General features: G+C 43.7%; 1 protein-coding gene across 1 annotated transcript in view; it reads left to right on the top strand.

Moving 5' to 3' along the window:
* Nucleotides 1-24,722, top strand: part of DDRGK1 (DDRGK domain containing 1) — a 35,221-nt gene extending 10,499 nt beyond the window's left edge. Inside the window, exons 3-9 of the mRNA XM_051798255.1 lie at nucleotides 5,567-5,673; nucleotides 7,268-7,369; nucleotides 15,680-15,802; nucleotides 17,872-17,910; nucleotides 21,004-21,060; nucleotides 22,087-22,135; nucleotides 23,710-24,722. Coding sequence (XP_051654215.1) covers nucleotides 5,567-5,673; nucleotides 7,268-7,369; nucleotides 15,680-15,802; nucleotides 17,872-17,910; nucleotides 21,004-21,060; nucleotides 22,087-22,135; nucleotides 23,710-23,882 — 650 coding nt within the window. The 3' untranslated portion in view covers nucleotides 23,883-24,722. The remainder of the gene's footprint in view (nucleotides 1-5,566; nucleotides 5,674-7,267; nucleotides 7,370-15,679; nucleotides 15,803-17,871; nucleotides 17,911-21,003; nucleotides 21,061-22,086; nucleotides 22,136-23,709) is intronic.
* Nucleotides 24,723-27,239: the final 2,517 nt, after the last annotated feature.

Here is a 27,239-nt window from a genome sequence, read left to right as displayed (position 1 = left end):
ATGTGGTCGGGTTGATATCCCAGCTCGCAGACTTAATTAGCTCTGGTGTATCTTAATTTAAATTGAACCCAGACAGAGGTGGCTTTGTGGGCAAGTTACAGCCAAGATGAAAACAAACCCTCTGCAAGGTATAAATGGGTGAGGATTTCAGGCATTAATCATTTAGGGCAGGAGTGGCCAAGCTGAGCAAGGGGAAAGGGGATAAACTGGAGTTGGGTTGAGTGTTCTTTGGAGCATGGGGTAGTGTGGATAAATAGCATTAGCCATTTTCCAGTTTCAAATCCCATTTATTTACTGATTGAGGAGGGTGTTCTTAGCTCTTGTTTGTGCCTGGCTGATGCTCTGAGTGCATCCACTTGGACTCTGATCACCTCTGGGTGAACATAAAGGTGTTTTATTGAAACTTTTCTCTTGGTTGCTGGTCGTGTGCAGAAAAACTCCAGGTCTCCAGTTGAGCTTGTCCCACTGCAAAGAGCTCAGAGGTGAAGAAGGTACTTTGACACTGTGGTTTTTTGTGTCTTGGAGCAGAAAGTGACCCAGCCACTTGATGTTCCCATAAAAAATTTCCTGTCAAGTGACAAGAAACTTGTGAGGATGAACAAATAATGGCAGGAATGGTGTGGGGTCATTTTGACCCCGCTGTGGTAAAATTAATGAGGCTGAGGATCTGAGGCAAATGTGTGTTAGCTTGGAGAGCTGCTGGACATTATTTCTGACTTTGTGCAAACATGTGAGGAGAAAACCTGCCTGCCTGGTTGTTTGGGTAGTTGGGGAGTAGGACACAGGTTTTGCAGCCCAGGTTTTCTGTCCCCTGAAAGGGTGTCTTGAACCAGCACTTGCTGCTGTTGGTGTGAGATGGTGGCATTTTTGTTGACTGAAAATGGTGAGCGTAATTACCTCGATCATGGCAAGGTGACAAAGAAAACAGACTTCTCTAAGGAATTACAGCCATCTCCAAGTGTCCAGCAGAACAAAGACCACTGGGCAGCCCCCTGGGCGTGGTGGGAGTGTGGGAGCTCCATGAAGAAATGAGGCAGAAGGGAAGGATGTGCCAGGAGAGCCTAAACAGCCCAGTACATTTCCAGGGAGGATTTCAAGGGTTTAATTTTGAAAGATACTCACTTCCACACCTCAGGAATGACCTCTCTGACTTGTTGCAAAAAGTCTTGCCAAAAAATGGGACTTTGTGTGGGCTGTTATGGTTTGGTTTGGTTTTTTTTAACAAACAGAAAGTAAGGACTGCATCAAAGAAATAATCTGGTTTTGTCAGGTTACTTTTATTATTTGTTCCAAACTGGTACAGGCTATGGGCTCTCTACTTTTGGCAGCTTGTAAATAAAACATGATAAAGAAAAGTTGAAGTCCAACATAAATGAAATCATGAGTTCCTCTCTTCTTTTGCATGGCAAGACTTGGAGATCAGAATTATTCTTTTTAACTGTAAGTCACTACTGAGAAAGAAAAACACGAAACAAAAAAGGTTTTTAAAGCTTTTAAAATTATAATTGGGCATGTTAAAATGCCCATTATTGCTTTTTGTAGCATCTAAGTTCAGCGTTCAAATCTTGCAGCTAAGAAAAATCTTGTGTGAGTGTTTTCTGCTAGTTTGGGGGAAAAATAATTTAAAAGATAATTTTTGATCCCCATTCCGTGATGGATATTGTGCATGAATCTGAGAAGGATGTGTTTGTGCTGAAATTTCTTAAAATAAGAAGTACTTTTTCTGAGTGCTGAAAGATCTGGAAAATGTGTAAATTTAGAAGCAGTGATGTTGGTCCCACACGGTTCTGGTGAAATGGAGCTGCATTAATTGCGGTGGTTGAAATCATTTTAATGCTTAATCAGTAGGAAAACCTTTCTAGTACAGTTAAACTTTGACTAATATCCCAACTAGTGAATCAAAAGTCAATTTTGACTTGCTGCTACTCATACAGTGACTTTGGTGTTATCGAAGTGCCCACAGTGTGTCTGTCCTGGAGCCAGTTCGAGCACAGACTGTGGAAGGGGGAGGGAGGTGTGTGGTTTCTCACTTCTGCCAGATGACTTTATTTGAGAGTAAACTTCATCGTTTGAGTTCTGCTCTAAAGGTCTGATGTCCTCTGTTTGTGCTGCACTTTTTCTGTCCCAAGCGTTGACCGATTTGGTGGCTTCAGATTAATTAACCAATGTCTTGTTCTGTTTCTAAACGGGAGATACACCAAATTAAATTAAGAAATTTAAAAAATATAAAAATTATGACTAGTTATTAGGCTATTATTAGTCCCACCACAGGGCTGTGTTACTCAGGAGTGCCCACACCTTTCCATATGTTGGTCCAATTCCCTTCAGTGGCTGGTGTCACACATCTCTTTGATGTTAATAACATGCTGTTAATAACATCATCTGCTTTCAAGATGAGCTCCTTGTTTTGACTGGCATCTTTCCCCCTCTTTTCTCTACTCCTTTATTTAGGTGCTGCATAAATAGTAAATAAAGCAGCTGGCTCTGCCCTAAGGACTTTTTGTGAGTTCTTTTTCGCAGATGGGAATCCATTTGCTTCACTTCCAGAACTTAATGTAAGTTCTGGACCCTTTGACATGGATGACATGGACAACTAGACCACGTTGGATGGGGCTTGGAACAGCCTGATCTAGTGGAAGGTGTTCCTGCCCAAGGGAGAGGGGAATGAGATAATCTTTAAAGTCCCTTCCAACTCAAACCGTTCTGTAATTCTGTGATAACTAAAATACGTGCTGGTTGTTTCTTTTGGAGTTTCTTGCATGTTTTGTACACAGTAGCTGGTAAATTCCTGTCATGATTGAAAACATCAGCACTCTAGTTGATGGTATTAGGAAGCATTTTTGAAAAGTAATCTGTAAATTTCAAGAGATTCAGCCTTTGGGACTTTTAAATTTTCCTGTTGTGCTGCCTCTCAGTATGTTCAAAATATTAAGGGAAAGCAAAGATTCCCTGAAGCTGCCTCTCGGCTTGGCCAGGTGAGCAAAACCATGTTTGTGTAAAGCAGAACATGTCAAGTGGTGTGAAAACATCACTGTGAGTCAGATTGTTTCTGTTTTCTGCCCCTTGGTGCTGGAAAATGGTGGGAATGCTTTGCAAGCTCTGGAAATCATGGAATGGTTTGGGTTGAAAGGGAGATGAAGGATCACCTCATTCCACCCCCCTGCCATGGGCAGGGACATCTTCCACTAGCCCAGGTTGCTCCAAGCCTTGTCCAGCCTGGCCTCAGACACTTCCAGGGATCCAGGGGCAGCCACAGCTTCTCTGGGCAACCTGGGCCAGGGCCCCACCACCCTCACAGGGAGGAATTCCTTCTCAGTATCCCATCTATCCCTGCCCTCTGGCTTTTTTAATGATGTCTGATGCCTGTGTTTCCCAGCTGAGTGCATACCCAGGCTGCCCAACTGTGGTGCTTTGGGTGATGCTAAACTGCTTTCACACACAATTAACATGTTGCATCACACCTGAGGCTCAGGAGCAGGTGGAATGCACGTTCCTATGGAACTGACCCCCCCATGGAGTCTCCTGTTGTCACAGCTCTGAGTGTGTGAAAAGTGATTGTTAAAAGCTGCTGCTTTATTTAAAATTAAATCAAGAAATCTTGCTGGCTGCGTGCAGCAACCTCTGTGCTTTCGGTGGAGATGCTCTGCTGTAATAACAAATTGATTCAGCAAATACTTTTACCCCGTGTTTATGTTCCTGTCAGCACGCTCAGGTTTATTTAGAAGACATTAATTGCACCCAGGTTTAGTGCAGTGTTGGCCTTTCAAGCTCTGCTGAATCACAGGCTGTGTCTGCACCACCCGTGGTACTTCAGGGATCGCATCAGATGCTTCAAACAGGAGGAAAGCAAATGCTCCTGAACAAAGGCATGTTTGATCCAGGACTGGAATAAGGCTTTAAAAGCCTTGCTTAGGTTTCTGCCTAATGTCTGGCTCAGGTAATCTTAATATAGATGAAATCTGAGAAGCCCTCAGAGCCTCGGGTGGAACAGTGTCAAAGACAGTGTTTTATGCTTGTGGTGTTTGCCAGAAATAATTTTCTAAGCAATAATACCAGTACTGAGCTGTTCATTTTGGAGTAATAACTGCTAATGCTGGGTTGCTCACCCATTGTGTTTGGAACTCCCCTTGACTCCCTATTTGAAATATAAATAAAGTTATTTTAAGCTTCAGCAGAACTGCAGAAGCAACTGTGTCAAGTCTGAGTATCCCCCGTTGCTTTGTGTGGTGTAGGAAGGGGGAACCCTTTTGATCACCTCAGTAATGAGGCACCAGTAATTCTCTGAAGCCCAGTTCAGCAACCAGGCTCATATTAATCCCATCTCCTGAAAACAGCTCAGTTATTTGAGAGCCACCTACACAGCCCTCAGTTACATTTGGTTCTCATGATGTGTCTCTGTGGCTTAACCATAGTCCTGTCCTGTGTCTTGGAATCAGTAAAACAAGAGTGTTTCAAACCTAATTCTGCATGTAAAAGAAGAGGGAGTCTCATTCATCCATGTGCCCCTTTTACAGCAGCTTTTGGGGTTCCCAAAAAAGGGGACCAGGGAGCTCCCTACAGAAAACATCCTGGCACCAGCCCTGCCAAATCTCTTCCAGTCTGGATCTGAAGTCAGCATCAAGCATACCAGCACTGTGGGTGCTCAAAAGATCAATTATGTTACCCAAAAAGGGAGCCACGTGTGAAGATCTTCCATTTTGATCCTGCCATCTGATTCAGGCACGTGAATCTCCATGTCTTGTGTGGTGTTCCATGGGGTGAGCTGAAGATTTCTCTTGGAATATTGAGGTCAGTCCACAGTGCTTATGTGGTGGGATCAAGGACTACTCTAGACCAGGAAATGAGGTGGCCAGATGTTCCTGAGCTTCCTGAGGAAGTGGCAGCCTTTAAAACTCTTCTTCCTTAGCCCCTGAGAGAGCAGAAATAATCATTTGCACACCCTTTGAGCAAGACTCTACCATATTTCACAGTGGCAGAAATCAACCTCTCTAAACAACCAAGCAACCAATAAAACAGGCAACTACTTAATGTGTCATTTTCTTGCAGTCAGGTTTACATTTCAGTGACTTTTTTCCCCTCTTCCCTTAAAGGTTAGTTTTATCCAGCCAGAACCAGTGGATGAGTGGTGTGCCTCTGAATCCCACTTTTTCAATGGATGTCTGTAGTGCAAAGCCTAAAAGTGACTGGGAAGAAAGTCAGTCGTTCAGCAGATACATAATGACACCATTAGCACAATTTATGTGTAAGAGAAAATACCTCTTTTAGTTGTGGAAAGCAGGAAACGCTCGTGAAAAGCCTTCCTTCAAAAGATCAAGGGAATTTTTACTTCTACCTTCACTTACTGTGTGTTTGCCTTGTTACTTCTGCTCTGTGGCTTTGGCAGTCTTGTATGATTTTTATTTTTTTTTTGCCTTTTTTTCCATCCAATAGGTCCTGCCTGAACTGTGTGTGTGTGTGTGTGTGTGTGTGTGTCTCCTTTTCCTCTGCTGCTGCTTTCCCGGGAAATTTCTCAAAGGGAGGTTTTTTTACAGGCAGTTTACAATTTGTCATTTGTGCAATGTTGCAGAGGAAGAGGATGCTGAGGAGGCGCCAGAATTTCAGGTGTCTGGGAAAATTGGAGCAAAGAAGCAGAGAAAATTAGAGGAGAAACAAGCCAGGAAAGCACAGAGAGAGGTGAGTGTTTCCTGCCACGTATCAAGCCCCGAGCAGAGCCTGAACAGCTCAGCAAAGAACTGGGGGTGAGAGACACCTCAGAAAGGCAAAACCAGTGGCATCACTACAAACATTGCTGATTTATTTTAAAACTGTAAATTCAGCTTTTTCTATCATGTCCCAAGAGGGAAAACGGAGTCTCGTTTTCTTTCCATTCAGTTCTCTGGCATTTTTGTGGGGAGGAAAGGAGTTAAAATTTCAATGCTCTTTATTAGATGTTTCCACTGGCTTGTGCCTTAATGTCAGTACTGTCTGCCCTTAAAAATACCCCCAAACCCACACGGTGTTGTTGTGACACTGTGACAAAACCGTGGGCAGTTGTGAGTGGTGTTTCATGTGCTCTCATAGTGCAAAAACTTGGTTTGGCTTTACCTGTGTTTACAGAATATTCTGAGTCAGAAAGGATCCATGAGGATCATCCATTTATTGTTTTTATGGACTGGGAACAATGAAAAGCATTTTGCTGTTAATTCCAGGGAAGCAGCAGGCTCTTTGCAGCTTTCTGAAGTGTGCTTGTGGAAGGCAGCAGGTTGGGCACTAATTCCTTTGAGTTATATTTTTTGCAGACTCTGTATGAACATTTTTAATGTGTGGAGAGTCCAAACAAAGCTTCTGAAATCCCATCTTGGGGATTTTAGTGTCCCCTGAGGTTTAAATCCAGTGTCTGCTTTACAGTGTAGTGGTACATGTCCTGTAGATGGGGCAATTGGTAATAAACTTAATTACTATGTTCTATATAAACTTCCATTGTGAACCTTTTCTCACTCACTCAGTGCTTTCATCACTGTGTTGTTACTTTCCATATTCATTCTATTTAACTGGCCTCTTTTTTGTGGAAAATCTGAGCAAAGTTGAGTGAAATTAGATGAGCATCAGTTGGTGGAGTGAGGAATCTTTTATTTCATTTTAAAACATGCTGATTTTTATTTTCCCATGCAGACAGATAAATTCCTTGGTTGGGGCTTTTTCTCTGAAACATTCAAAGCCACTGATCCTCCATTTGAATGTTTTCTGCTTGTTCTCTTAATATATTTTCAAATTCAAGTGTACTGAAGACACTGAAGAAAAACAATCTATAAAAAACACACTAAATGCCCTTTTTATTTTCCCCCATTTCTCAACAATCTCTTTGGCTTAAAAACAAAAACAAAAGTATTTTAAGAGACCAGCACAAATTTTCTTTAAGAGATTTTGCCCAGGTTAATGATGAATTTGAATGCACTTGGTTTTACAGAGTTTATATTCCCAATCCTTTGTTTTCCTCTCCTTTTAGGGTCCATTCTAACTAAACTTTAAGTGAGGAGAAGTGGAATGCCATGACACAATATGGCTTAATATTACTGCAGTAATAAACTTAAAGGGGTAATTCTAAAGGGGAGGGGAAGTTAAATGGTTTTGCCTTTTTATTTTTATTATTATTATTTTTAATGTTTCTTTCTGAGCATTTAGGATTTAGGAAGAGAGTAAGAAACCCCCTCATGCTATCACAGTATGAAATTAAAAAATGTACACTCAGGAAGAGTAAGGCTTGGTTTGCATGTTTGTTTTTTTTTAGGCTGAGGAAGCAGAGAGAGAAGAAAGGAGAAGACTTGAGTCCAAAAGAGAGGAGGAAAGGCGGAAAGAAGAGGAGAGGATACGGCTGGAGGAGGAACGACAGGTGGGGTTAGTTGTGTTTCTCCATGGAAATACTGGACCAGGTTTGTCTTTGGAATTGCTCTGTGTAAGGTCTGTGATGAGGGAACTCTGTGTGTCCTGCTCAAACCATGTCCAGGCAGAGCTGCTTGTTCAGGACTTTGACCAGAAGAGCTCCGAGTGTCTCCCGAGGACGGAGATTTCCCAACTTCCCTGGGCCCCTGTTCCCTTTGAGCTGCCAGCTGTGACCAGCAGGGCAGAAAGGGAAAGGCATCAACAACTGACTTTGCAACTTTTGTTGTGTAAAATCATATAATTTTATTCCAATTATCCATATTTTACACGTGGCTCCCAGTGAAAGGTTTCTAAACTGCGCGTGTGACGGTGTGTGGCAGCAGCAGTGACCCAGAAAAACAGGTGCTGCTCAGCTGAAATGCTTTTGTTGAATAATTTTCACTAGTGAGGGAGGAAAACTTAGTTCAGAGCTGCTTTGTGTACTTGGGCCATCAGTGCTGCTGGCTGAGAACTTCATGCTCTGGTGCTGCTGCAAGTTGTGGTGGCTTTTTGCTGCTGGAGGTCAGGACCAAGGCACTCTGCACAGCCCTGTGCTGAACAATTGCTGTCCCAGGGGAGCACAGCCCCCAGCTCTCACTGGGGAAATTTTTGGGATACTTATGTGCATGGAAATGTGTGTCTCTGGTCTGTAGATTTATTTTAATTTGTTCTGAGTGCAGGTTGTGTAAGGGGAGTGCGTCGCTGATAACGTTTTAAGAAAGGAAAAGACAATTTTCCCTTTCCTCTGTTGGAGGCATGAAGGCAGGAAAAAGCAATGTTTTAAAGAAATAATGTACATGTTCCACATGCAGATTGTATCCATGAGATCTTTATGTGAATATCCATTTACCTCTGGGGTTATTCCCCCACAAATCTTTCCTCTTCTGAACTCTCTTATTTCCTTTTCATCAGTACAAGTCTCCTGAATTTCAGAAATTGAAGTGGAGGAGGAGAATGTCTGTTCTAAACATCAGGTTATGTAGCATAGCCCAAGACTTTGACTTGTACAGCAGCTTGAACAAACTTCCAGGAGATCAGTAATTCCACAGCTCCCCTTCCAGAGAGATGAACGAATTCAGAAATACCTGGTGGGGTCAAAGAGTGAACTCTGAGGTTGAACAGCTGATTTTGGCCACTCCAAAGGTGTGTTGGAACAGACCTGCTTTCCTCTGGATCCATGGCTGCCTCTTTTTCCCTGTCCACACACTCCAGCAGCACCAGCTCCTGCCTTCTGGGCTCTGCAGCCACTCTGCTTTTCTCCCAAGTATTTCCAGTTTGTCCCCCTCATAATTCCAGCTTGGAAAGAGGCAAGATGAGCTCTGGCTGCCTCTAAAGCCCATCTCTGGGGGCTTGGCATAATGGAGAATTCAGATGACAAGTTTTCCCTCCAGTGATTCCTTTACATGTTTTGTTTCTACTCAGTTCCCTGATTTATTGATTTATTTATTTTAATATTTTTGTACGGTTCTGAGAATTTAATGTCCTCAAAACCCTGGAGAGTGAGTTGGGATGACTCCAGTACTTTGGGGGAATTAGAAGGATGCACTGGCTGGACACTGACATTGTGTAAGTGTCACTTCCAGTGGCACTTGGAACTTCCAGGTCCTTCCAGGGGGGGCAGGAGAGTTCCAAAAAAACCAAATTGAAGCTGAGCTTGGCCAACCTGCTCAAAGGAAGCTGTAGCACAGGACAGGGATGTTATCCTGGGATTGCCTGTGGGTTTGACCTGGGGTTTACCTGGATAGTCAGGATCAGTCAGCCATGGTTGAAAAGTTGAGTAGAAAGTAAGGGTGAAATTCTAACCAGAGATCTCTTCACACAGAGAGTGCTTATTAACATTTTTTTTTAATTGTTTCTATTCAGTTTAGGGCTGCATAATTTATTTTGTTTGAATGAGGAAAGTCTTATTATTTTTAGTTTAGTTTTCAGTATTCCTAGTAAAGACTGCACTAAAGCACTTCCACCTCTGTTTTGCAAGGCTCAGTGAAAAAGAGGAATATAAACCTGTGGTGGTGGTGATTTTTTTGGGGCTCTGATTTTTTTTATTGGTTTTGGTTTTTAAATTTTGTGCACAACAATTCAAGGGAGTACTTACTAGAATTGGGAGGACTGCCCAAATGCCAGGATCCAGCTTGTTGTTCACTTTAGCCAATGCCTTCCTCAGATACTTAAATTCTGTCTTTTTAAGCCATTTTAGTTTGCTTTGATTGCTTATTTTTCCCAGTGTTTATCAGGAGAGCAAAGCCAACCCACCAGGCTACATCAGCAACATTATTCTGCCTCTCAGAGGAAAATCCTTTCAATATTTTATTTCTTTCCTTGTGTCTAAATTGATAATCCAGGAACTGCTGAACATTTTGAGGGTGTGTCAAAGTAAATGTATCTGACAATATTTAAGGTCCATCCTCAACTGTTTTCTAGTAATTTTAAGTCTGTTTTTATCCAAGTCTTGAAGAGGAAACAGAACAATTCAAGACTTGTCTGTGTTTAGGCTGCATTGCTCCAATTCCTGCTTCACTCAGCAAAGGCAGCAGCGCCACAGGGAGTTGGTAACAACAAACCTGCAGTGATTTAGTCTTGACAGGGTGATGGAAAGGGAAAAAAATGGAATTAATGGATACTTGATTACCGTGCCTGTAAGCAGAGCCTGTCTTTAGGATCATATCATTTTATCTTTCCAATCTTGTTGCAAATGGTGGAGAGGATGGTGCCTCTCTTCTAGGCCCCTGCAAGCAGTGAAAGGATCATTGGGTTTATTGTGGGATTTGGAGAATACATAGAATAAAATGTCATTTATATGTTCCTCTGGAGAAGGAATCCTTCCTTTCCACGGGGAATGTTTTGTCACCAGTAAGCCCTTGTGGACTACACAGGGTGATGCTGTTCCCCTCCTACAAATTAGGAGATGGAAAGGCAAAATTCTGAAAGGTAGGTCAAGTAGTGACTGATAGTCATGAGGTAAAATCCAGCTGGTTGTATGGTTTTTGGAGGCATTTTGACTACTCACATTGCTGCAGTTTATATAATCCCACAAGGCACAAGAAAGTTAGATTTTATCACTGAATTTTGTCTGAGAATTGTTACAGCTGTCAGATAACCTCATTTTTCCCTTCCTTTTCCAGCACATCAGAGTATTTCTGCAGGTACAGTGACAGTGCCAAATCCCCAAACAAGCACAGCCAGCTTTCTTAGCTAAATTCCAATTTCACCTTTTGTTCACTCTCTCTCCCAGGAAGTACAACCAAAATCGTGCTAAACTCCCTTCAAGGGAGTTATGGGGGCTAAAATCTTGCATATTCTTGAGAAAAATACCCCCATGCTTCTATTTAAATACATTTGTATGCACTTATAAATAAAATGTGGTTGCCCCTTGGCTTCAGCGTTGCAAACCAGATAATATATTTTTAAATTCAGGTTTCCTTTGCAGTGCTCTGCTGACCTGATTGGCTGCAGGCCTGAGGAAGCTCCTTTATAATTGGCATTTGCCTCAGCCCTGCTTTGCCCTGGGGATTTCCCTCTCACCTCTTGGAGTTTTTTGGTGGTGAGATGGTTTATCAATGAGAACCAGCTTCCTCTGATGTTGCAATGCAGGGTCTTCATACAAAACCTTGCTGTTTGCTCACTTAAGAGAGCTTTTTTATTTTATTTTATTTTTTTGGTCTTTGCCTGTGCACAGGGATTTTTGTAAATTTGCATTTAAGTCCCTAAATAAAAATGGTCTGGATCTTCAGAGCTATGGAAAGGGAGGATCAGCCATGAACACAAGGGTCCTCTTGGAGCTTTTTGAGAACTCAGACCCTAAAGTTTTGACTCTTTGATTTGATACTTGATCATGTAAGAAATGGCACCAATTGTCAGTGATTTTATTATGTTTAGCGTTATCTGAGCATGGAGTGTTTCTCAGCAGAGCTTTTCGTTATCTGTTTGGCATTTATATCCATTTTTTCATACATAAACAGTGCATTTCTGGAGGCTGATGGAGACGACTCCAGTTCAAGAATCAGTTTTCAAGTGTGTATCCTTTCCTGAAAATTGATTCCTCCTGAAGAAGCACAAGTGGAAAAGCTTGCAGAAAACTCATTCTCCTCTGATTTTGAGGGGATAAGGACACTTATTCTGCCTAAGCAGTGAGGGAGGCAGGACTCCTACAGATCCATCTGCTCTGGGCCAAATTATTTACTGTAAAGTCCCTTCTTGCTTCCTGCAGGAGCTGCACTAACAGCACAAAACCTGCATGCTCTGCAAGGAGGGTTTCTTTGGTCCATGCACCTCTGAGCACTTGGCATGGGAACCAGGATGCTCTTCCTCATCCTGCACGTTAAGGGAACAGTCAGAAACAAAGGAGTGACAGGTACAGGTGGTGGTTGGAGAGTGTCCAGTGTTGGCTCTGCCTTCCTCACTAGCAGGGAGATCTTCTCCTCTCAAGCAGCATCCCAGAACCTCCTGAGCAAACTTTGTGATCCCAGAAATCCAGCTTTAAGCCTGCAAGAGTTTTCAGGATGCTCTGGGTTTCACCTGGCAAGAGGCTGGGCCCTTGTGCAGTTGGCACAAGGAATGTGTTTGGGAATAATCCCTGGGATGAAGGTGAGAGGCAGGCAGAGGGTGATGATCTGAAATGAACCTCACAGCAAGTCCAGGTCCTTGGTGAGCAGGTGGGACTGGGTGCAGAGGGAGTTGGTGCTGACCAGATCCAGTATAGGAAGGGGTAAGGATGTTGGGAAGGGTCTCCTGGAGTGCTGAAGATCCACAGACTGCATGGAGCTCTGGAAGCTCTGGGGTTACACATGAGACTGGTGCAAGCAGAGGTAGAGTCAATCCAGCAGTGATAATATGAGCATTTTGACAGGAAAAGAACAGAAGGAAGAAAAGTTTGAGTGACTAATTTATTTTTTTTTTCCCAATAAAAATATTGTCAGAGTGGGATTGTTTGTTCTTCACATGCAGTGTAGTGAACTGACCAAAAAGCAGTCTTTACACTGTACAAGTGCTCCACAGTTTGGGTGACATTTAGGTAAATGAGGAGAGGCAAACCTGCCTCAAAAAATGACAAAAAAAAAAATAAAAGCAGCTGAAGGGAAGCATCTGCAGTTACCAAATTTCCAGGCTGCTGGGATTTCCCCAGCACCCCACCCATGGCTGGGGGAGGTAGCCCAGCCTCTCTGAGCTCTGAGCCACTGCTGCACTGCTGAGATCTCAGTGGGGAGGGCTCAAAACACCTACCAGACCAAGATTTGGGGTTAAAAACCTGTATTTGAGCCGAGTGCCCTCCGTGTGACTTGCAGGAAGCAAGCCTGGGCTCTGTTCCCTGAGCAGACCCTGAGGGGCTGAGCCTGTTTCCCGTGGGTTATTCCTGCAGACACACTGGGTTTTGTGGGAATGCTGCTGCCTAAATGTGACCCTGAGGCTTCCATGCCACTGCTGCATGACTCAGGCATGTGGGAGAAGAGGGATAGTGTGCTGGGTCTCCTGGAGTGCTGAAGATCCATGGACTGCATGGAGCTCTGGAAGCTCTGGGGTTGCACATGAGACTGGTGCAAGCAGAGGTAGAGTCGACCCAGCAGTGATAATGTGGGCATTTTGACAGGAAAAGAACAGAAGGAAGAAAGGTTTGAGTGATTAATTTTTTGTTTCCCCAATAAAAATATTGTGGGAAACAATCTCCTCCCAAAGTGGGATTGTTTGTTCTGGGAAAAAAGCTGGGAATAAACGTGACCAGACATCCCGACTGCTCTGGGTTCTCCTGCTCCTCATGGATTATCCTCGTGCAGTTGGGCAAAGTCATCCCTGCTCTTGGCTCTGGACCAGGTCACAGCCTGGCTAAATCCTTCTTTTTCTGCAGAGATTGAATCGTAGGTGAATTTAGGTCGTCAAGTATATGAGGTTGTGCATGAATTTTTAATTATTAGATGAAAAAGCATCTGGAAATACTTTGTGTTACGGAAGAGGCTGCAACCACCGGGGAGCTTGGAGGGCTGACACACTTCAGCTACCAAAGCAGTGGCTCAGACCACCTGGAAATGCTCTGCTGACCAGAATTTAGCATCTGGAAAACGGGTTCCTGTTGGCTTTTAAGCAAAAGAAAAGGGCTGGTAGCTTGAGTGCTTTGCCAGTCTCACAGCAGAGCTGCTTTTCTGCGTGTGTTGGAAATGGAAGTGCTGAGATGCTTTAAAAAAAATGGAAGATGCTGTTCTTCAGGTAGGGAAGGAAGACAGGGAGGAGCCTTTTTCATTTGTTAGGCCATCCAGAAACTGGAAAATACATTTTAGGTATTGTTGCTCTCAGTTACAAATGGGACACTGTCTTCTGATCATTTATTTATTTTGTAGAACCATCTAGAAATTATTTGCCAAAGCAGTTTTCGGGTTTTGTAACTATTCTTTTTCCCTCTGATTTTCAAACCCTGCTGAATTACAAGCTCTCTGATAGACCAGGGAAAGAACCTTATTCATGATCCTGGATCTTTCCAGGATCGAGATTAAATTTATTGCACTTACAAGAAAGGAACAATTGTTGTCACTTCCAAATGAAATATGGTTTTGTTGTTCTTGGCACCTGTAATGCTTATGGGGAGAAAATGTGCTGTTGGGCTAATTGTTACAGTGATGAATGACCCAAAAATGGTCTTGTTTTGTCTCAAGAGCTTCCTCAGATCTGTAGATTTTTCATGAGATAGCAGTTTAAAAAATGGCTTTGGCTTTGCAGATACAGTCAGATCCTTTCAGTCCTGTTTTTCTCATCCTGGGATGTTGGCAAGAGTCTTTCTCCTGACTTTCTGGGAATTTGGTTAAATAAAATGGCAACCAAATACTCTTTTCTCTTTGGTTTTTATTGAAGGGCAATTCTCCCATCCCCACTTCTGGTACCTTACTGGTTTTGGCCTTACGGGGCATCTTTTTTAATATGGATTTTTTCCAATATATTTAATGACCTGCTCCTGTCTGTTCCTGGTTTAATGGAACAAATGTTTGCTTTCCAGCTATTAAAGGAAGCAATTGCCATATTAGTGTCAAAGATGCAGCATGGCAAGCATTTAGAAATCAATATAATTGTTCTTTAAAAGATCAATTCCTGTGCTAATGGCAAAGGAATGCCCCAAGATTGTCACTGAAATTTGAGGAACTCATCTGTCCAAGTTTTTAATCAGCCTTTGGAATGTGAAAGAGCCAGAGGCCACTCAATTTGGAATCTCCTTGTACCAGGTGCTGCACAAACATTAATTTCTCTGTGGAGGAAAAAGACCTGTAAGGAACCACTTTTATTCTCTGTGAATCATAAAATCATTTAGGGTGGAAAAGACCTCCTCCAAGATCATCAAGTCCAGCCTTTGAATTTACACTTGTCAAGTGTTTTGGAGAAGAGCAAAATAAATTTTAAGAGAAAATCATGGAAAGCTGTGAACTTATAAACTCCCAGTAAAAACCTGTTCTTATTTTAATAACTTATTAAGTAATCTGTCACATTCCCAAACCTTTAATCACAATTTTGCTTTGTGAATGTGTGTGAATTTTATAAAACCATGTCATTGATGTTGGGCTTGGAGTTTTCTGGGTTGGCATTTTGGGGGGGGTGTTTAAGACTTTAATATTTCTTTCAGGGCAGGCAACAAAGTATTTTATTGCAGATAACTAAAAGCAGAGCCCAAAGATTTTGGTTAACAGCCAACCATGCAAAAGTCCCTTTTTTAATACAGCCATACCTTGTTTCCTATGCCTGAAATACTTTATACTGTTCTTTACCTTCCACATAGGCACAGTTTGCTGAAGGAAAGTTTTCATAAGGAAGAGATTTTACTTGAAAACTTGATTTTATTTGTAACTTTTACAGAAGGAGCTTCTCCCCACGCCCAGGTGGACACCAGTGTGACTCCTTGTTGTCACTCCCAGCGTGCTCAAGTGTCAGAGCAGAATTGGGGCCAGTTACCAAAAAATGAGGCTGTTGCATCAAAGTGCAGTTGGGGCAGGGACTTCCTGTCACGGGATCTGCAGAAGAAGCAAATTCATGCAAATTAAGCCAGCAGGTTGCTATTTAAGAGTGGTTTTGTGCCCTCTCTCAGACCTGGTGAGAGCCAGCCTTGGTGTCTGGTGTGAGCTCACACCATGTGTGAGATGGTCACTGCCTCAAGGGTGGCCTGTGAAATTAGTGATGCCACCAAGGGAGAACTTCAGCTCATTTAAAAAAACTTTTTGTCTCCTGACTGCAGAGAAAGAAGCTGCTGCTTCACTTAAAACTAAACCCAGCTTGGGGAGGAGCAGACTGACCCCTTGTCATCTTTTCTGTCCAGGAAGAGGAAAAAAGAAAGGCAAAGGAAGAAGAGGAGAAGAGAGAGTATGAAGAGTACCTGAAGCTGAAGGAGAGTTTTGTAGTTGAAGAGGAAGGGGTTGAAGAGTCAATGACAGAGGAACAGGTATGTGCTGGGCTGGTTCTGCAGTTTCCTTTCTCTTTGTTGCACTCAATGCATTCTGTCTCCTGTAAAATGAACTGGAAAGGAGGAGTCAGCCAAAGGTTTTTGCTTGTGAGAGCTAAATTGTGTCTGTGGCACAGGTTAACCTGGAATATTCCCTGGGGAATGCTACAGTTCCTCATACCAGACCCCTATGAGTTAGTTTAGAGTGCTAAGGGAAATGCATATCACTGGAAATGAGTCCTTTCCTCCCTCATCCAAGGGCTGAAATAAAACTCCTTTTGGAATTTAGATAATGTTTTACTGTCATCACCCATAGAGAGTGAGCCCACAAAGCTAAATTTGGAGTTTGGTGGTGCCCACAGATCTTGGGGGCAATTGCTTGGGTTTGGCCTTATTTTCTCCACCAACAGACCTGCTGTGAAATCAAATGAAAAACCAAGTTCTTGTCTTTAAAAACTTTTTTTAAGGGAATTCACAGGACACAGCCCGGGTACTTGTGGGTTATGCTCTGGAAAATCATACATTTAATGTTGCAAATGATAATATTTCAAACTCATGCTAAACATCCTTGCATGCTCTCCTGTGACTGCCTGCAAATGAGCTGCTGGGGATGGTGGTTGAAATGTGAGACTTGGTATAATATCACAGCAAACCTGAAGAAGTTTTGCTGTTGTGGGAGGCAGAGTTCTCTGCTCTGTCTGCTGAAAACCTGTTAGACTCAATTTATTTGCCATCAAATGCAGGACTTGCTCTTGGGGTTGTAGCTGCCAAATTTGAGCTGCCCACTGCATTTCATGAGAAGGATTTATTTCACCCTTCTGTGAATTTGCTCCTCTGCTGAAGTGACCCTGTTGAATTAAATGGATTTGCTTTAGTGTGACTGAGAGTGGCTTTGAGCTGAGGGCCTTGTGCCTGATGTCAAGCAATCCTGGCCCATTACAGGTTCTCACTGTGGACCCCTTCCCATTAAGAAAAATTCCTCCATCTCACCAGGATTAACCCAAAGAGATGGTGATGGGAATTTCCTAAGGTGCAGAGAACAGCAAAATGCAGATTTTCCATTGAAAGTTCTTTCAAAAATCTGTGCCTATCCTGTTAGAAGATGAGTTTATACCTAAATACTAAATTGTTCCACTTCAGGTACCCTTTAAAGCTGGAAAATGTGTTTATTGCCCATGTTCTCACAGCTGCCTGTCAAGAAATAAATCTTTCTATATGTGAGAAGAGAGAAGGGTGTTCCTCACCTTGAAGAGCTTGGTAGGCTCTTGATGATGCCTGGATGTCAACCTGAGCTAACTTTGGTCGGGGAGGGGAGTTAGAACTTTAATTGGAGGTGATTTAAAGTCATATTCAGAAATGAGAACATGCAGACAGCTGCCTTGCAGAAAGGACAAGCCACCCTTGCCTTGTGGTGGATGAAGCACTTCAGTGTCCTGTTACAAAGCTGACTCTGCCTTGTGTTGTTGGGGCTGCTGTGCCGAAACTCCTGCTGAAAATTAAGCTCCTGAGTCCAGAGCTAAAGCAGTTAATTAAGGCTGATTGATTTCCAGGGCTGCGGAGTAACCTGATCTCCTCTTAACTTCAATGCACATTGTTTGCATTGCCTTTGGAAATGGAGCTGCTCACATGAAAGCACCGGATTTCAGGTGCTTGGCTTTGTAAAAGGGTTGAGCCTCCACGCTTGGCATCTGCAGGAGCTGTGTCCTGAGTCACTGTGGGTTTTACCTCTCTACAAAACATCCTCAGTGTCCGTATGTAACTTAATGAAGTTCAAACTCATGGTTATTTCGGGGGGTGTGTGATGGGAAGAATAAAAGATGCAAAGATTTCCTTTCAGAAAACACTTAAATTGTACCTGAGCCACACTGTCTTAGAAAATACTTGTCATAAATCCCTCATAAGGTTAAATTTATATAATCTTTATTTCCAGTTTGGTATCTCAGTGTGTACAGTTAAAACTTCAGAATTATGCAGTCTAAACCGTTCTATGATGTTTGCACTCAGCAAGTTTGTGATGCATTTAATGTTCATGAATTTACAATAACAATTGTTTTCCTTGCTGTGTCCAGTCTCGCAGCTTTCTTTTGGAATTCCTGGAATACGTTAAGGTAAGCTGCAACTGGTCTTTCACCTCCCTCCCTACTTGTTAGATTTTGTGAAATACCTTTTGTCAAAGAGGGACATCTGTACTTGCTCTTTGATTTGCTTAAATATTCAGCAAGTAACAAAAGTGATACCTTAGATAAGCTTTATTTGCTTAACCATCACGAGCTGTTAAAAGGGTTTGTAATTACAGCTCTGTCTTGGGTTTTTGGAGCAGGATGTGGCTCTTACCCTCTTTTTATAAAGACAGGCCTGGTGAATCACCCTCAAAGTTTAATGTTTGCTGGAGGTTGGGATTTGGTACATTCAGGCTTTTTTGTTTGTGAAAATCAGCCACTGATTTAGAAAACAATCTCTGCATCTGAGCTCAGCAGGAGTGAGAGTTGCTGTACCAGCATGTGCTGCCATCCAGGGTGTGTTTGTGCCTCAAACACTGCCCTGGAAAGGTCAGTCCCAACTTTTTGTGTGATTGTCCTCGCAAAGTTGTCTTAATGTTTGGCAGGGATATTTGATAAGAAGATCACTTGTTTTAAACAGGGTGTGTTAGTGTCCCTTTCATCATGTTGTGAGGTTGGGTATTTAAAGCCTGTGGTGTGTTCATGGGGATTTCTGCTTTGGATCTGTAAGGACAAGTGCCTTGCTCTCCACTGTTGCTGTATCAAAGGTCAGATGCATTTTTCTCCTCATACTCTAACAATGTTATGCAAATCTTCTGTCCTAATGAATCCCTTTCCTCCTTCCATGGAAACTGAACTCTCAGGATGTGTGGTGTGTGTGTGAAAGGCTTCTTTAGTAAGCAAATCACCTGTATGCTTACTGAAGTCCTAATCATTTTGTAATCCAAAATCTCGCACTCTGGGCCAGTTTTGCTTGTCTGTTATCCCAGCAAAACCCTGGATTTCCCTCATGGACTTAAAAAACAGATTTGCCTCACGGGTAAGTTTTCTTAGGGTGTGAAGGATTGCCAGGCAGGGCTAAGAGCTCAGTGTGGAGCCCTTCCAAAGCTCTGCTGGGCTTCCCTCTGCTCCTGTGCCTTAGGATAACACAGGTAAAACAAGAGGAGGTTTCAGTGTCCCTCGGGATCTTCCACGAACACTTGGAGAGCTCCCAAGGGATGCCACAGCTGGGTCAGGTTCTGCCCATTGCCCTGGTGGTTGTGGTGGAACAGATTAGTCACAAAGTCTCAGCTCAGGGTTTAACACACGTGTCTAGTTTTAGATTAGTCACTTCATCTTGACGTCAGAGAAGTTAAACTCGGTCTGAAAACCGAATTCAGAAGCGCCTCAACACCTGATTTCCTCTGTGGAGATGAGCTGCAGAACTGGGGCATCACTTTAAGTATTTTTCTTTAATCTTGAATGTGTGCTTAATATATAGATTATGTATTGCCCTCGTCTTCTGTTCACAGAAACTCTTGACAGGAAGCGGCGCTGAGCTGCTCGGAGCTGTCTGAAAAATGTATAAATTAGGAGTAATTGGCATTTTTTAAAAAGTGAAATTGAATTTAGCTCTTCTGTTGAATAACTTATTGTGCTGTTAGAACTGACTGGAGATATCTCACCCCGTGCTTCATTCCTGAGGGTGTTGGAAGTAAAATGCAGCCTCTTGCTCCGTTTCATCCCTTGCCGAGGACAGCAGCAGAATCACACCTAAAATTAAAGGAATTCAGTAAAATATGGATGTGTGTATGTTGCTCTATGGAAATCAAGCATATTTCTAGAACATGAAGCATGTGGTGAAGTGTTTGATTCCCCTGGGACCTCACATTGTCGTTATATTTCAGAATGTGTGTGGGGAATGCATCCTAATTCCACCCCACCCCCTGGGCTCTTATTCACAGCAGGATCTGTCCTGGAAAGCTTCCACTAAACTTGGTCCTTGAGGGTGAATATCTTTAAGTGAAGGTTTAAGTCCTGTTTTTCTTGTTTATGTGGCTTTGCACCAACACCCCCCCCCCAGTCCTTTTAAAAGAAGATGTGACGAATGTTGGCAGTTCCCAGCTCTGAGAACTGAATTCCATGGACTGGTTCCAGTTCCATGTGTTCAGTCCATGGTATTCAGTTCTCTAGCTTGGCTGCATCGAACTTCACTACTACTAAATCTGTGGGGGGCTTTTTTGGGTCTGATTTTATTAATGAAAAGAGATTAATCTATTCCAGCCTCCCTTGATTTCTTCAGTGTCCTTCCAGTTGTACTCCCAAGAAACAAATGAGTTTATTGTTTGAACTGTTGCGTTTGTTAATGGAGATGCAGCTCCTGTTGGCCATATATATATGGATTTTAGGAATGTGGTCCTGAATATTAACTGAACTTTTCGACAGTTTTGTGGTTTCCAAGCTCCTTACAAACACCTAAAAACAGATGAGTCCCTAAAGCTTTGGCAGAGAAGAGAACAGGAACCAAGCAGCTCCAGATGAGCACACCAGGTGTTTTCTCTGGAGCTCCAGAGAAGCATAAAAACAGATGTGAGCAGTGGTGACTGTGCCCTGACTGATAAAACCTGCAGGAAGAATCTCTGTCAAAAGCAAAATGACAGTTTGAAGTTCCAACACTGACAATTTTAATAGGGTGTTTGCTTGCTTAGGAAGATTATTGTGGCATTAATACACATGACATTAGTAACACAGTCTAAAGCACTTAATGCTGCCAGTCTTGGCTGGATTTCGTGTATGTGCTGATATATTCCAGTGATGATTTTAAAAGGTACTTTGAAACATCTCTCAGAGAAAAAAGGATCTTGATAAAGCACACTGGAAATTAAAGTTAGCAGCTGAGAAACTCAAATGCCAGGAGAACCAGGTCCATGGCTGTTTATTGTGCTCATCCTAATGTAAGAAAAAGTCCAGGATAAAAGCTGGCAAATGGATTTGAGTCTTCCCCTAAGTGGGTCAGGGCACTCAATCTTTCCACAGAGCTCACTGGTTTAAGTAACTTGAGAGTTTTTCATCAGGAAAAAAAAAAGTCCTTACTTGGAAAAGTTAGTGAGAGTGACAGGTTCTGCTTTGTCTGGTAAATGCAATTTGTTATTTGAATGGAAAAAAAAAATACAGCAACCTGCTAATGCATCAGCTGTGTGTAACTCCTCTCTGTTTCCATAGAAAACAAAGGTTATCCAGCTGGAGGACTTGGCTTCACATCTGGGTTTAAGAACACAGGTGAGCACTGACTTTCTGGGTGTAAGTACTGACTTTTGGGTGCAAGTGCAAGCAATGAGTTTAAAAGGACAGGAGAGATAACAGGTAAATGGGGGTCTGTCTGTGGAAGTGTCTGAGCATTAGTGAAAATGCTTGGATTTTGGTGAGGATCAGCAAAATCAGCCCTAAAAAGGTGGCCATTCATCGAAGTACCAGCTAGGCAGTGAAGGGTTGTTGGCTTACAAGATTGCTGCAGTGAAAAGTGCTCAGTGTGGCCCTTTCAGAGCTGCCTGCTGGTTAATGGATCCCTCAGTGTTTGTGAATCTGAAAATGGAGCAATGTTTTCTGTTCTGTACCTGATCTGCTCCTGGGGTGTGCCTTCAGAGCAGCTTACACTGCCCTTAGTCCAGGCTGCTGTGCCCCTGCCTCTCTCTTAAACCAGAGCTCCATTTAAGCTTGCAGTGAGTCACTCAGGGTTGAAATTTAAACTGTAATTTGCCTCTGCAGTTACATAAACACAGGGAAGGCAGAAAGGCAGAACTGTGGAAACCAAGGCTTAGATACTTAAGGTGTAGTAGAACTATATATAGAATTAACCCAGCCATAGATTCAACAAGTTGTTGCTTTGGATTGGTAAAAGAGGTTTGAAGGAAAAGGTAAAAAAAGATATAAAAAAAACTGTGTTGAGCAAGATCCTTGGAGAAGTACCTCAGTGTGCTTCATGGAATTTGCCTGTTGCAGTGCAACTGCTCAGCCTTTCCCTGGGAAAAGCCTTTCCCACCCCTTGTTCCTTAAAACAGTCAGGCAACAGCAATTAAAGTCTCCTTTTGGGGTGGTGAAGTTACTTGAACACCCCAAAATGCAGAAAATTCTAAGACCAAAGGGCTTATTGCATCTGTCTGTGTGGGGATAGTGATGGGTGTCCTTCCCTGAAGCCCTTAACACTGAGGGATTAAATGTAAACCTGTTTGTAGCTTATCTGAACCTGTGAAATGTTTTTTGCCTCCCTTTTGATCAGTTTGTTGTTCCTTTTTCTCTTCTGCACAGGATGCAATTAACAGGATCCAGGACCTGATGGCAGATGGCACTTTGACAGGTGACAGCCAAGGCACAGAGGGGATGAGAGGTGGTGGTGCAGGATGTGCCTTCCCTGTGGCAGAGAGAGATTTCCAGTGTCATTCCCGTTTTAAGGATCCTCGTAGAACTTGATAACTCGATATTTACCTATATTTTATTTATTTATCCATGTGCTGAAGGCATTTGGGGGTTGCTGAGCAGCCAGCTGCAAATGGGGCCTTGTGAAATCTGAATTTGAAAGGATCCCTGGGATAGTTTGGGGCGGTTTGCCAGCCTGGTGGCTACAGCCCAGGATTGGGATGCAGCACACTGTGGGAGAAGCAAACATCCCAGAGCACTCCAGGATGCTGGAGCAAGTGAAGTGCTTGTTCCCAGCCACGTACCCACACGGTCCAAGTTGGAATGTGAGCAGAGACTGAGCCTGTGGGGAGCTCTCTGTCTGAACAAGTCTGGTTTAGTGCTGGGCAGTCTTGTTCTTTCTGAGGGTGAAGCAGGGGAAGGTGCCAGCACAAACATTTAGTGACCTGAGCCTGTGGTCATGGCTGGGGAACAACTGTCTTGGCAGGTACATGTGGGTACCTGTTCAAATGACCTCAGAGTGCTTGGAAGTAAAGGATAAAGATGTGTAACTGCCCTGGCTGTGTCTGTGTCCCAAAAGTCATGCCAGGGAGGCTGTGCCTTAGTCCTGTGTGTAAGAACATAGAGAGCTATTCTCAGTCTGGTTGGAGCAACTGAAATATGGAAACTGAGCTTTATTCCCTTTCAGAGGGGAAGCTTTAAAGGCTGAGCCCCACAGGGGCTCTGAATCCCCTCCTGGATCTCCCTGCTCTGCCTTTCTCCACCAGGTGCCCAGGCCCAGAACACCAGCACCAAAAAGGGAGGGCTGCAAAGATGGTGAAGGGTCTAGAGGGGGAATCCATGTCAGGAACAGCTGAGGTCCCTTGGCTTGTTCAGCTGGAGAAGGCTGAGGGCAGAGCTCATCAGGTTCTGCAGCTTCCTCACGAGGGGCAGCTCCAATCTCTGCTCTCTGTGAGCAGGGACAGGACCCAGGGAACGGCTGGAGCTGTGCCAGGGCAGGTTTAGGGTGGATACCAGGAAAAGGTTCTTCCCCCAGAGGGTGGTTGGGCACTGAACAGGCTCCCCAGGACAGTGGGCACAGCCCTAAGGCTGCCAGAGCTCCAGGAGGGTTTGGACAACACTCTCAGGGACAGGGTGGGCGTGTTGGGGTGTCCTGGGCAGGGCCAGGAGCTGGACTGGATGGTCCTTGTGGCTCCCTTCCAACTCGGGATATTCCATGATTCTCTGAGAACAATGTAGCTGAAGCTGTGGAACTCCCAGCCAGCTGTGCCCAGTGAAAAGAACGTGTTACTTTGAACAAAAAGGGTCTCACTGTGGCACTTGGCCACTGCCCCAGCCCCGCTCCGAGCCCCAGCAGCAGCCAGCAGATAAAAGCCTGACTGACTGCTGGCACGTTGTCTCTGCCTGCCCCAGATAGGAAATGCTGCCTCAGCAGCTGGAAGGTCCCTTCCCAAAGCAGTGACTGATGTCTGTGGGGAAGTGCTGACTGCAAGGCCCTTTCTTTCCCCCCCGTAGGTGTGATTGATGACAGAGGGAAGTTCATCTACATCACCCCGGAGGAGATGGCGGCCGTGGCGCAGTTCATCAAACAGCGAGGGCGAGTCTCCATCGCCGAGCTGGCCCAGGCCAGCAACTCCCTCATCAACCTCCAGCCTGACAGCAGAGCTGCTGCTCCAACTGTGGCCTGAGAAAAGCACAGCAGGAGTTTGACCTCTGAATGAATAAACCCCGTAATTAAAAGCAAACAAGAGCCTCTCTAGTCCCGCTCGCGGTGCTTGAAGGTAGGATGGGCTTTTGAAGCCTCAGCTGCAAGGCTTCTCAGAAGTTTTGCTTTTCACTCTGTTAGAACTGGGATAAAATAAGACATTTGATTGTGCAGCAGAGGCTGCCAACACTCTGATGGGGCTGTAACACTCTGATGCAGCTGTAGCCCAGGAATATCAGTAATTTATACCTCGGCAGTGAGTCCTGTGCGACCGTATCCGGACTTTGTATTGTTTGCAGATTTTCATGTCTCTGTCAAATAGATTCAGGTTTGACTGCACTCAGAATTCTTGCTCTGCTGTTAAACTTCATGGAAGTGATGGACACAGCCCAGGAAAATAGGTTTTATCTGCTGTATCCACACTGGAAGGACAGAGTAAAAAGAAAATACTCTTTGCTCTCACTGCAATATATCCTGAAACTCTGGAAGGAGTAGTTGCTCTGTTGTTAAAACTTCCAGAGGCTGTTTCAGACAACCTTTGCTATATAAATATGTTTTCCTTTGTTTAAATAATATAAAAAGTTTGCTTGCAGACAAGCTGCATCATTTTCCTGTAGCCAAGAGACAGAAACCCCTCCAGGGAAAGGCTAAACTGGCCTCAATTATTGTGCAGGCCAGTTCTGCTGATACCAACCAGATTCTGATGATTCATCCTTTGAAGTCAGAGCCAGCTCAGTGTCTGAAGGCCTCAGACACCCCCACCCTGTGGCCTCTGTGTTCTGGATGTTTGGGGGTTTTTAAATAAAAACTTGAGACACTCTGAGTCATGCAATTAATGCTGCAAGTAAATGATTACTAATGTATTAACTGTAGGGGTCAGTATATTTCCTGCATAAGAATATTTATTTTTTTTAATAATTTGTTAATTCTCCTCTCTGAAATCAACAGGATTTATGTGGATAAACAGTAATTGGGGAGGGCAAGAGGTTTTGTTTCTGCCAAACACAGAGATTACTTGAGGAGACTAAAAGCCACGTTATCAGTGGGATGAGACAGCAATAAAACAATGTAAGGAAACATATTTCCATTTAATCTCTGCACTGCTGCTGGATAGGGGAGTGCAGGAGTGTGGAGTGCACTCACATGTTGGTGTGAGAGACCAGCACATCCTCAGTGTTGCACAACCACAACCAGCAAAGAGGTTCCTTGACACTTGAGGCTCGTAAAGTCTCTTAATTATTGACTCATTGTTACATTTTAAAAGTTACTTGAATTTGCCAAGATTTTGCTGTTCTGTCTTAAACTGTTCTCGTAATAAAATCAACAATATTGAAAGAATTGCAGAGATTTGTGTTAGAAATGGGCACAGCTGGGGTAAGATGTGACCATGTAGCTCTGCCAGCAGCTGCTCTGCTGCCTTAATCCTCTGCCACCATTCTCATTCCTCTTTGCACCCAGTTGCATCATATCAGCATTTTTTTATTAAGGAGCATCTTGTGTTTTCTAGGAATCCTCTCACAAAATCCAAGGAAACAGTTTGAACCCTGGAATGCAATTGCTTGGGGCCATTTGTTGGGATGGTTTATAAACAAAGCAGTTCAAACCTGTGCTGCTGCTTCAATCTGTGTCTGGGGAAGTGGAGGGGGAAGAAATTCAGGGCTGTGCCCCCAAAATTACTTCACTGAGACAATTCATAAATCATGTGATAACACACATTTCATAGATCCCAAAGAGAGGGAAGGGAGGGAAGAGTTATTCTGGCATTGATTTAGGGAACATCCTCATGTGTCGTGGCTGAGCTGGGGGTTGTCCCCAATGTCCTGGGTGAGGGTGGTGGCTGAGGGAGCTGGTGGAGAGGTGGAACAGTCTGTGGGCACTGGAGTGCTCTCCTCCTTCCCCAGGGTTTAAGGATTAAACTGTCTTTATTCATTATCTCCCTCCAGCCTTACAGTGCCTAAAGGGGCTCCAAGAGGCTGGAGAGGGACTTTGGACAAGGGCCTGGAGTGACAGGACAAGGGGGAATGGCTTCAAGCTGACAGAGGGCAGGGATAGATGGGATACTGGGAAGGAATTCTTCCCTGTGAGAGTGGGGAGGCCCTGGCACAGGTTGCCCAGAGAAGCTGTGGCTGCCCCTGGATCCCTGGAAGTGTCCAAGGCCAGGTTGGACAGGGCTTGGAGCAACCTGGGCTGGGGGAAGGTGTCCCTGCCCCTGGCAAGAGCTTGGAATGACCTGATCCTTCATCTCACTTCCAGCCCAACCCATTCCATGATTCTGAGGTCTCAACCCATGAGTTTTCCCACTTTTCCCCCTCTGATTCCCTCCCTCATCCCACCCTGGGCCGTGAGGGCTCTGTGGGGCTCAGCTGCCAGGTGGGGTTAACCCACCACAGTCTGGCTCAATCAGCAGCAAAACACAGGGCAGTAAAATACTGGTGAAATTGTAAAGACAGTAAAATACTGGGCAGCACTGGAGATTTTGGGCTCCTCACTTTGGGATGATGATGATCCATATGCAAATCCCTCATCAGAACTAGCCTTGGGCAAGGACACCTCCTCCCACTGCCCCTCTGTCAGAGGCAAAATGGTCTCAATGTTTTGCTTCCTGCTGCTTTGGCCAATCTACTTTTGTAATTTTTTAAAATCTGGAACATCCACCTATTATTTGACTTTAAAAAAAATAAATTCCCTATTTTCTGTTAAACTTTTCCCATGCATTATGCAGCATTTTTCCCCATGAAAAATGCTCTGAAGTAGCACAAGAGCTCCCAGGTACTCTGGCTGTACATGGAAGGAATAATAATAATAATTACTTGCTCATTTGGGTGAGCTTGTCCTAATTTTGCCATTCCACCTGAAGGCAAAGGCCAAAACAAATTAGATAGAAAACCTTCTGTTCGAATCACAGAAGGTTGGATCTAATCAAGGAAAACTCCAGCTTCTATTTCAGCTGAAAAATTTAGTCTGTGTGAAGCATTTACAGGTTAAAAAATAAATGTAAAAGCAACAAATGTCACAGCTTTTAATTTTATTTCTTTGTGGTACAAATTTTAGAGCCCATCAGCCTCAGGGTTTCCAGGTTTTCTCTGTAACTATGGATACTAGGAACAGACTTGGGGTTTTTTTCTTGTTGTTTGGGGTTCTTTTTTAATTCATATTGTATGTTCATCCTTTTAGGAAAATGCTAAATATCACAAGATGGCATTGAATCACGAAGCTGCAACATTCCCCTCTGCACAGGAACAGCCACAGTCTGCATTCACAGATTTCTTTCTTTTTAATCCCAAAAGCAAATCCAGATCATTAATGCCAATCTGTGGCTGCAGGGATCCCTGCAGAAGAG

Source organism: Manacus candei, unplaced genomic scaffold, assembly GCF_025592945.1.
Source record: "Manacus candei isolate 608988 ecotype Guabito, Panama unplaced genomic scaffold, ASM2559294v1 h1tg000048l, whole genome shotgun sequence".
NCBI lineage: Eukaryota > Metazoa > Chordata > Aves > Passeriformes > Pipridae > Manacus > Manacus candei.
The sequence above is the reverse complement of the archived record's forward strand: the minus strand, read 5'-3'. Positions and strand labels throughout refer to the sequence as shown.